This window comes from Colossoma macropomum, unplaced genomic scaffold (genome assembly GCF_904425465.1).
Source record: "Colossoma macropomum unplaced genomic scaffold, Colossoma_macropomum, whole genome shotgun sequence".
NCBI classification, from domain to species: Eukaryota; Metazoa; Chordata; class Actinopteri; order Characiformes; family Serrasalmidae; genus Colossoma; species Colossoma macropomum.
Window position 1 is genome coordinate 4,550,491 of NW_023494808.1, and position 11,131 is coordinate 4,561,621.

An 11,131-nucleotide genomic window follows, 5' to 3' on the forward strand; every position below is an offset into this window, starting at 1 on the left:
AGTAAATTTTGAAATACCAGCAAAAAGGTATCACAAATTATTCAACTCTTGCACAACATGCTAAACAATGGTGTACTTGATAAGCAGAAGAATGTTTTTATCTACAACAGGCTCAAGAGGGGCAAAAAAGCAAAGCTCACCACTATTCAGATTCACGGTTTGTTCATTTTGTACCATAAAATTATAATTGTGCCATCAAACTATGTTTCACACCTCATCTTGAAGAAGTTTGCAGCTCTCTCTTTCTCAGGGTCAAAAAGGAGAAGTGGGCATGTCATCAGTTTCTGGTTAAGACCCAGCTCAAGACACAGAACAGTCACATTGTTGGATGGAGACAGAGACAGAGTGTAACTTTCAGGAGCTCTGATATCTGACTGAGTTGGTGTGGATCTGAGAGCCTGAACTCAGAATGAAGATCCTCCTCATCTTCACCCTCTTCCTGATTTCAGGTAAGGAGATGCTCTTCTAAATAATCATCACTATCAGCAGAGTCAAATGAAGCCTTTACTCAGATGGACATTTGTCTTCTTTTAGTAGGTGGAGGAGAATCAGAGAGAGTGACAGGATATTCAGGAGGAGGAGTCCTCATCAAGTGTAGATATGAGACACAATACACATCAAACCCAAAATATTTGTGTAAAGGTTCAGGGCCAAACTGTGCTGACCAGATCAAGACAGGAGTTCAAAAAGAGTGGATAAATAGTGGAAGATTCTCACTGTTTGATGACACCAAAGCTGCAGAGTTCTGGGTGTTGATCAGAGAGCTCACTGTAGAGGATTCTGGACTGTACCAGTGTGTAGTGAATATTTCTCGGCTGCCTGACATCTACACAGCAGTGGAACTGAATGTAAAGGAAGGTGAGTATCTCCCAACACTGCATCTCTTTATTATTGTACTGGCATCAGATACAGGGAGGCTGAATGTACAGAATCCAATAAAGAACAAAAATCAGGAATTGTTTTGGAGAATGTAATTGTCTAGATCCCTTTATGAAGTACATATTCTCTCATTTTAAGTGTTATCATGGGGTCCCCACCTTTAGAGACTCCACTGTGTTCTTGCTTTTTGCTGATTTGATAGCATCACTTGAATGTTTGGTATGGAAATGCAATTGTATTGATAGACATATGTGATGATTGCGTGATTGAGGATTTTGTATATATGTACTTAACATTTGGCAAATGGACTTGCAAGATCTTGAGCATGTTCAAGAAATGTTCTGCATGTTAATTCTAGGATGTTGTTTGCCAGCAGTTATTTTCTAGGTTTATTCTAACAAAGACTTTTATTGTGAAGGCGAGGTTAGCCTTCCTTTGCTGTGCATTACCTCAGCCATACAGCAGGTAGCACGAGACTATTGACCAAGACATCTGGCTGGGGCTTGCCCACTGAACATACCTGTAGCCATACCCGCCAGTGGCATGGGCTGCCACCAGTGTTGAACATGCGGCCAGCTCAGACATTTGGGTAGGGTTTGTCCATTGAGAGTAAAGTCAGCAGGTACGAATGCTGGCCTAGCCAAAATAAACAGCACCAGCAGCGAACAAACATTGACTGTGGTGGGGTGAATGTTCATGACAGACTTCTGCCATATTTCCATCAACACCAATGGAGTTCCATGCACTGATGTGGTGGACACATGGTCAGCCGTCACAGTGGCCCAGCCGGTGGTACCTGCTGGGTTCAAGCTAGAATGCATGACAGTTTGTTTCCATATGGTGACTGGTGAGCTAGCACTAATCATGGGCTGACTCTGACAGCTGGGGGCATGAAGATGCACCATTTAGTCTGGACAACTGAAGTCCACAATGTGCATTCTGGACTAAGGAGTTCCACGATAAGTTTGAGAGGTAGCCATGCAGTGATAATGAACCCACCAGATGCCCAGTGCAGAGTGGAGCACATGAGTAACACCCTTGTTAGTGTTGATGATGCAGATGTTGTCAGAGAAAGCAAAGGGCAGGTGAGAGGAGTGCCACTGCTGCTGATGTTGGTGCCAAGAGTGGCACAGGATTTATACATGGAGCTGTTTGTGCATTGCTGTGACTAGTGCACAGTTAAGAAAGGCCACTGCATAAGTCAGGCACCCAAATTCAGTCTCTCCACTCCGGCACACCAACAGAGTGGATGCCACAGAGTTGGCATTCAGCTGCCCGCCAGCACCAGTCAGTACAGATGACTCCCCAGCAAATTTAGTCCCATGCCCCAGGAGAAGAGGGCAGCCCCCAGTTCGGTTCAACAACTTTTTGGGGTAAGAGGGGTGGGGTTCATGAAATGTTCTGCATGTTAATTCTGGGCTATTATTCTCCATCAGTTATTTTCTGTGTTTATTCTGACAAAGACTCTTACTTTGAAGGCGGGACTAGCACTCCTTCAATGTTTTTCGCTTTACAACAGGAAGAACTAGTCAGTGCGAGCTCAGAAGTGAGAAAGTGCAGACATGAGCTGAGTGTAGAGGTAGCTGTTAGCCTAAAGCCTGCTTTAATACATGGCATGGCTGTGGCTGCCTACAGTCATTAATAAAGCACAATGAAATACTGATTACTTGCTTTTGTTTTAGGCAAAGGCCCAACACAGTCAACCAACCCACGTTCAAAAAGCCACAGCAACCAAGCAGCAGAGAATGACCTAATCTAAGGTGGTAGTTAGATCCTATTATAATAATATTTAAAATGTGAATGGTAGATAAACAGTTCTAAATGTAAATCATAGCAGTCTTGAGTAATGTATGAGTGAAATGGTTGGTATAGTGTAGTGGGTAACTGTCTTCTACGCAGTAGACTGGGGTTCAATCCCCCACCTGGGCAAACACCCTACAGTATACCAATAAGAGTCCTTGGGCAAGTCTCCTAAAACTACCTTCGCCTACCTGTGTAGAATGATCAGATTCTAAGTTGCTCTGGATAAGACCGTCTGCCAAATGTCATAAATGTAATCAGTCAGTTGGGTTCCTGTCAATTTGTAAAATTATTTGTACCAATTCTCCCTGTAATTACACTTTTATCAGAATATGACAGGGTTTTACCATGTGAAGGTTAGGGTTATATCTAATTGTTTTCATCTGCTTGTTTATTACTAACAGATCAATCCTATGAGAAGAGCATCAGTGTGAGTGGCAATGTAGGAAGAAGCGTGAACATCAGCTGCAAATACCCACAATCACATAGGAGTGACACCAAGTTTCTCTGTAGGAGGGTGGGGTATAGTAGTTGTCCTTATAAAACATCTGTTAATGAGAGCAGAAGGTGGATAGTGGCAGGAAAACTCTCTCTCCATGATGATGGAAAGCAGATCTTCACTGTGATCATCAACAGACTGTCTGAGGGAGACTCTGGTGAATACTGGTGTGGAGCTGAATCAGACTGGACATCTGATCATGGATTCAAGGTTTACACCACACAGATCAACCTCAGAGTTACTGGTGAGCAATCCAAAGTAGATCCCAGAGCAAAAAAAAATTCCAGGCCCACCGTCTTAAGAAAGACTTTTAAAAGTCTTTATTAACATGTCAACATACATAAAAATGAGCTGATGGGTAGCGGCATTATCAAGACACAAAAAAATGGCATATCAAAAAATAATAATAATTATATACATTTTTAATATATATATTTATATCTTTTTTTAAGGATTTTTTTTGTTTTTGGATCTATTTTTTATATTTATTGTGGATGCATATGAATCACATTACTCTCAGAGCAAAATCCTTACCTTGAGTTTGCTGCATCCATGTCCCCGGGACACCTTCTTCAGTGCTCCTTCATTTTTGCTTTTTTATAGGTATTAGTATCTGCATTCAAATACAGAAGCATGGTGTAATCTAGACGTGGGTGTGGTTAATAGAACTACGGGACTATTTTGGAGATTAATAAGGCTGCAGGTCTGGTTAGCAAGACAATTGATATATAACTATGAGTTACATTTAGAGTTTAAAAGGGTGTGTTTAGGTCTAGTTAGCAGGAGAGTTAGTACTGAACTATGAGACCATGTTGGAGATTAATAAATCTGTATGTCTGGTTAGCAGGGCAGTTGGTATAGAACTATGGGAATATTGTGGAGACTATTAAGGCTGTTTTTAGGTCTAGTTAGCAGGACAGTTGTTACAGAATTATGGGATTATTCTGGAGATTAATAAGTCTAGCTGGTCAGCAGGGCAGAGACAGAGAGGATCGGCCAGTGACAGATACACACAAGTAAACGGAGTCTGTGCTGTATCTTGTGGTGTCTTTTGTGTCATAGTGTGGGCCGAGAAAGACCATACATTTCTGATTGCTTAATACACATTGAGACTGGATAACAGCACAGACACAAAACAGTATAAGTGGATGCAGTTTTACACTTCTGTACAGTGTGCCGGCCATATCAGATCCCCCTGGGACATGATTGAGTGGGGTTCACATCAGACCCTCTTAAGACGGGCAGCCGCTCAGCTCAGGGAAAGGGGGGGGGAGAGGCGGAGGGGGGGATAAGGGGGACACAAGTTCTTTTCTCTGACATGATTTCTTGCAAATAATCATAGTATTTAAATGAGGAACTGAGAAAAGCCTGCATTCACACCTCCTCAAATGAATTCATTTTAATACCAAACTTCAATGAGCATCACTGAGAAATTCTAAATTTATCTTCATAATTGTGGGTGCTTCAGCAACTGCAAACGCACCTGCCACATGCTGTTTCAGAGTTTGTGATATGCATCCTTACACATACCGTAAGACTTCAATGTCCAAGCTTTAAACATCTTCATTACCAGAACAAGAACAACAAGCAACAAGATCATCCTCATCAAGAACAACTCCACAAGGCATAAAAGCAACCATATTCTCAACATCTAAAACCACAGGAACATCCTTAATTGAGATAAAAACAACAGGTAAAATATCTAGATCATATTTATCTTGATAAACATAGAGCAGCTGTATAACTGCACTGTTAGAAATAAAGGTTCTGTCCAGGTACATTTTTCGTTCATCAAGGTACAAACAGAGCAAATGTTCCCTCAAAGGTACAACAGTGGTTTTAAGGTCCGATTGTGAACCTTAAATACGTTTTTCCAGATGAAAAGTTCATATTTGTACTTTTTCATAACCGAATGTTTTAAAACAGAACAGTAAAATAAAAGCCTGGAGACGAGACGGGGTGTGTGGAGTCAGTACAGCTTAGAACATATCATTTCAGTGGATTATGGTTCAGTTATGTTCCCTGACTAAAGATACTGAGATATACCCTTAAGGGAACCAACCCAGTGACAAGAGGGGCACTGCCCCAGTGACAGTTTAGTACCTTCTGAGAGTTTGTCTGGTTTGGGAATTGCACTGCCTTCGACCGCAAGACCCTCTGATGAATAGTGAGGACAGCTGAAAAGGTCTCTCTTCCCTCTATCATGGATATTTACACCATATGCTGCATCCGAAAAGCCACCAGCATTGTGACTGACCCCACACACCCCTCACACCAACTGTTCTCTCTTCTGCCATCTGAAAGAAGGTATTGCAGCATTCGGGCCCTCACAGCCAGAATGTGCAACAGTTTCTTTCTACAAGCCATCAGATTCCTCAACTCCTATGGACTGAATTGAAGGACACCCACACGGACCAAACACACACATATACATAACAATATGAGGCCATCTCACTGTCCACTTGTTGAAATTTCAGATTGTGTCTGTGACACTGTATTTAAATATAGTTACTGCATTTCACACTGAAATACTTTACCTAATATAATTCATATCTGCTTACTTGCATTTTTGCACATTTCTTTAACATTATTAGCTGCTAGAATATTGTACTAACCAAATACTGTACTCCATTGCTGTTCTGGTTGCTACCTCAGTGGCAGCTGTGATCATAAATGCTAGACTATCTGCTAAATATGTCATAGTTAAGCAATAGAACACCGAGGGAGTGTGTTATTGCGAAATAACATCACGGCTGTGATTTGGTTGCCATAGATCATCACAGCCGTGATGTTATTCACAATAACACACAACCTCAAGAGTTCTATTGCTTTTTTTACAACAGTTAAATGAATAAAGTGAGAAATTAATAAACTGGGACGCGAACGCGGCGTTTAATATGTTTTAATGTTCGCAGTTCCTTCAGCCAAATTATAGTTCCTTAACAAGCAGCTTGTTGCTACATCAGAGTAACGAGCTCCGCCCACTCGCTGCACAGTCTGCTGTAAGCCTCACCTTTGAAGTACGGACTGAGCCATAAAACTGACGCAATATCAAGTTTAGCTCAGTTTTGTCAGTTTTTGCCGATCAGTATTAATGTTGTTTTGTTCCAGCCAGTCTGTAAAGCATCTTACAGTCCATTTAGTTTGGCGAATGGTATTGGGTTAATTTCTGGCTGATTCCAGGTTGTTTAGCTGTTCTTCTGTCACAGCTGCTGACTGAAAAGCTCCTCAGTGGTGATGACAGTTTGGGGATTTAGTGTCGTCTCATCTTGACAGTCTGACCAAATCGTCTGTCGGTCAAATGTGATCTTAAAAGTGTCCATTTTCTGTTTGCGGCAAAGTAAGAAGTAAAAATGTTCAAATGGCTTGAGGGTCTCCTACAGCTGTCAAAGTCATTGCTTAGCAATGGCGTCTCTGTGGAGTGATACAGTGTTTGTGAAAAAAACCTGCTGCACGGTTAGAATGCTTCTCAACCAATCAGCTTGCGTGGCCTTGTGTGACTACTGTTGTGTAATGTGTCACATCCTGCTTTGCATAATCTACGTATTCTCAGTATCGTGTACTGCCTGTGCTTAGTATTTATTACACTGTATTGTCTGCACTGTGTATATTGCATTGTTTTGCACTTGTGTTCCTGTGTTGGTCCTGGAGGAATGTTGTTTCATTTCACTGTGTACTTGTATAGAGCTGAAATGACCATAAAACCTCTTTAACTTGAACATTAAGCAGAAATAAGTTCATGTACACAGATGTCCTAACAAACTCATGTTTGTTTCCTTTAGATCTCAGTGTTTTGCCTTGTTCAGTGTCATGCAACAGTTCAGCGACCACAAAAACAACCACACCCTCATCTTCTAACAGCACACTTGCTTTTTCTTCAGCTACAGGTGCTTACATACAGTGCAAAAATTAAAAAAAAAATGCTCACATAGTCATTTCTAAATGATTCGATTATTATTTGTGAATGATTCCCTATTTATGATTCTGTTTCTCCACCTCCAGAATTTCTCATTTTCTCTGTGGTCACTGGTACATCTGTGATTCTGCTGCTGCTGCTTCTGGTTGGACTCTTATTCTTCATATATGCTCAGCGAAAGAGAAGTAAGACTCAAGGTACCATCACACACACTCACAGACACCCTTTCTTGGACTAAAAATTCTCCTAAATCTAAGAAATTGACAACGTTCTCTGACAAACATTAAGCACACTTTAAGAAAGGTCCAGTGGACTAACCATGACGTACAGATGCTGCCCTCTGCTGCCTATAAATCATGAGAAGTGATGTAAAGACAATGTACACATTCTCAGATTAATCTTATTGATGTTATCTATACAGTAACCTATACTATGTTCTTATTTAATTTCCACAATGCAGACATATTTCTTAATTTGGCTGCTTTATCGTCAAGTTTTCTTTTTTCCTAAGGGCGAATTTTATACCAAAACCAATCCATCATTGGCTCCTCAAGCAACCAGGAGGTGAGTCAAGATACTCACGCTAGTAGATCGCTACTGTACAAGAATCAACAAATGAAATGCACACAATACTGAACTTTCAATAGCTGAAAGATTAACATGTACATACACAAAATTGAGTGGAAAAATTGTTTATCAATTATACACTACAATGAAAGTAAAGCTCCCTTTAACACAACTGACAGACTCCAGTTTTCTCTCTTTTCTCAGGTTCCACATGTTCTGTCGGTCCATGAGGAGATTAAAAACATGTTTTCCTCAGATGCTGATGTTTCCACAGTTTACTCTACTGCTGAACTACCTACAAACCCCTCAGAACCTTCTCAGACTGTTTATGATAATGTACAGTTACCCACAAACCCCTCAGAACCTTCTCAAACTGTTTATGATAATGTCCAGTTACCCTCAAACCCCTCAGAACCTTCTCAGACTGTTTATGATAATGTCCAGTTACCCACAAACCCCTCAGAACCTTCTCAGACTGTTTATGATAATGTCCATTTACCCTCAAACCCCTCAGAACCTTCTCAAACTGTTTATGATAGTGTCCAGTTACCCACAAACCCCTCAGAACCTTCTCAAACTGTCGATGATAATGTCCAGTTACCCTCAAGCAGTGATTTCTCAAATCCTGTTTATTCTCCTGCTCAGTTACCATCAAACTCTCCTGATCAGGACATCTACTCCACAGCTCAGTTACCCACAATTCTCTCTGATTCCTCAGCGAGTGCCACTTAGCATTCAGCTGGAGAATCTGCTGAATGTCCAACATACTCAACAGTGAATTTCAGCAGGAATGAGGACAGTTCTAATGAAGCTTTTACTACGGCAACCTTGACCAAAGAGAAGGACTCATGTCTACGTTACTGTGAAACATGCCAGGTGATGTGGATGGGTCAGCATGTTAGACTCATTTGTTTCCATCGGTTCTCATCCATTTCTATCAAAAAATCAATTAATTAAATAAAATACTTTTACTTCTAGATCTATGTAAATGTTTTTTGTTTTTTTTTTTGGCTTCATTAAGGCTGATTTACATTAACAGTGATGTGCCTCTTAAGCAGCATGCAACAATATTTCACCTATACATTATTTTTTAATGTGTAGATGTGATACAAAACATCTTTGATTGGCGTGTTGCTTATGAATGATGACATAATGTTTTTTTACAAACTGTTTATCAGGGAATTCCATATTTTTTCAAAATTTCTGCGTAATTCAGTCAATGAGATGTGCGTAAAGTTATCAGAGTGTGTTGATCTGAAAAGGATGATTGTAGAAAAATATACCAACTGATTTTCTCTCATGTACTATGATACTGTATTTCAGATAACATAATCTAGGAATGATACGAGTCATTTGTATAAAAATGTGTTGAGTAATATCAGTGATGTGTAATGTACGAGGAGCAGGCGTAGGCTGGAGGTTAGGGAACCAGTCTTGTGACAGGAAGGTTGCCAGTTCGATCCCCTGAGCTGACAGGACATGACTGAAGTGCCCTTGCCGAGCTTGCAAGCAGTGTAGCAGTTGTGAGAGAGAAGAGATAGGTTCAGCGGTAGTGGGTCAAGTGTGGTTGCTGTGCTTGCTAATATTTCTACTGCAACCAGCACGCTCACCAAGAGGGGCACTTCATGCAGCTGGAAAGCAATCACCAGTGGTGGAGGGCCAGCATGCACAAGCAGCATTTGGGACAGCAACAGTGGGGCTGGAACAAGCCCCCACCCCAGCTGTGCAGGATTTGACGCAGCACGCCATGGGAAGCTCTACAATACACTGGAAGAGCCGTGACAGTGGGGGTATGGCCCTGGGAGAGAACTGGGCGATGCTTGCTGCTAAGGACTGAGATGCAGATGGCCACACACAAAGGCTCATGGTAGCCCTCCTGAAAAGGGACTATTTATCTTGCTTACTGTTGGATTTTAGTTTATGTGTACGTGTTATTTGGTGTCAGGAAGTGGGATAATGTACCGGATGAATTCATTGGCTAGAGGTGACTCCTTTAGTTTGGATGTGCGCTTTTCTGCTAGTGTGTTTAATAAAGAACACTTCTTGCAGCAGATTATGGCTATTCCTGTGTTTTGTCTTCTGCTGATGCTGCAATAGCTATAGCATACAAAGTGGAAAAATGTACCTGAATGTCTGTTGTGAGATTTCTTTCTTTCTTTAACTTTAACTTAAGTTAAACTGAACCCAAATGTCCCCGTCCTTAGCTTGACGCTATCATATAATGGAGAGTCTCATTTTCCCATTAGCAGAAAAAGGCATTATCACCGCAGGTGTTTTAATAAAATAAATATTACCTCATTAATCACTGTTATGTATTGACTGGCATCACATGTACAAGATGGTTATATTATAATGTATAATAATGTACAGTAGTTTGTTACAAATTGTATTTTATGTTGGGAAAGCTTCACAGTAAGATCTCATTGTTCTATGCAAGGCCTAGTGAAAATAATGATACACAGTGAGCATCAAGTGGCCAGTTTTTTTTTTTTTTAATTATTTTCTAATTAATTATTTTATGGTAAATATTGCACACGTATTTTTAAAGAGTGATGTTCAAAACATAAAATAATGTCTTTATAAATGCCATATTGTGATAGCATCTTGAATAGGGTTGGGTAATTATCATGATATATTTTTAATACTGGCCCATGCATAGTTAGTCATACTGTACCTTTCTTTCCCAGTTACTGAGGAAAAAAGAGGACTTCTGATCGAGGCCAGTACAGAATTAATGACATTAACAAGTAGATTTAAATATGGAGTAATAAATGTGAACCCATTCACAGAGCAAATTGTAATACCTGCTAAAAAGCAGCTCAAATGGAGAAAACTTTTGCGAAACATGTTAAACCATGGTGTACTCAATAAGCGAAAGAATGTTTCTGTCCACTGCAATCCTCTTGGGGTAAAAAGGGGAAGTGGGCATGACGTCAGTTTACAGTTAACACCGAGCTGAAGGTGCAGGACAGTCATAGTCACACAGAGACACGATACAAGTTTCAGGAGCTCTGGTATCTGTCTGAGTTGGTGTTGATCTGTGAACTGAACTCAGAATGAAGATCCTCCTCATCTTCACCCTCTTCCTGATTTCAGGTAAGGAGATGCTCTTCTAAATAATCATCACTATCAGCATCAAATGAAGCCTTTACTTAGATGTGGACCTTATTTAGTAGGTGGAAGAGAATCAGAGAGAGTGATGGGATATTCAGGAGGAGGAGTCCTCATCAAGTGCACATATGATACAGGATACACATCAAACCAGAAATATTTCTGTAAGCGTTCATGGCCAAACTGTGCTGACCAGATCAAGACAGAAGTTAAAAATGAGTGGATAAATAGTGGAAGATTCTCACTGTTTGATAACACCAGAGCTGCAGAGTTCTGGGTGTTGATCAGAGAACTCACTGTAGAGGATTCTGGAACTTACAAGTGTGGAGCTGATATATATTTGGACTTTGATGTCTACA

The 11,131-nt window shown here is 40.6% G+C and overlaps 1 protein-coding gene across 1 annotated transcript; it reads left to right on the plus strand.

Moving 5' to 3' along the window:
* Window positions 1–335: 335 nt before the first annotated feature.
* Window positions 336–8,483, plus strand: LOC118798181. Its single transcript, XM_036557547.1, has 8 exons — window positions 336–449; window positions 535–858; window positions 3,084–3,422; window positions 4,752–4,871; window positions 6,961–7,065; window positions 7,181–7,291; window positions 7,606–7,658; window positions 7,866–8,483. Exons 1-8 carry the CDS (start codon window positions 410–412, stop codon window positions 8,391–8,393), a joined length of 1,620 nt encoding a protein of 539 aa, XP_036413440.1. The 5' UTR covers window positions 336–409; the 3' UTR covers window positions 8,394–8,483.
* The last annotated feature ends 2,648 nt before the right edge of the window (window positions 8,484–11,131 follow it).

Excerpts from the sequence above, each read along its gene's own strand:
- LOC118798181 (XM_036557547.1), top strand. The coding sequence starts at position 410 with ATGAAGATCCTCCTCATCTTCACCCTCTTCCTGATTTCAG. Across the intron at positions 3,423-4,751 it reads GATCAACCTCAGAGTTACTG|AACAAGAACAACAAGCAACA; the intron begins GTGAGCAATCCA and ends CTTCATTACCAG. Across the intron at positions 7,659-7,865 it reads GCTCCTCAAGCAACCAGGAG|GTTCCACATGTTCTGTCGGT; the intron begins GTGAGTCAAGAT and ends CTCTTTTCTCAG.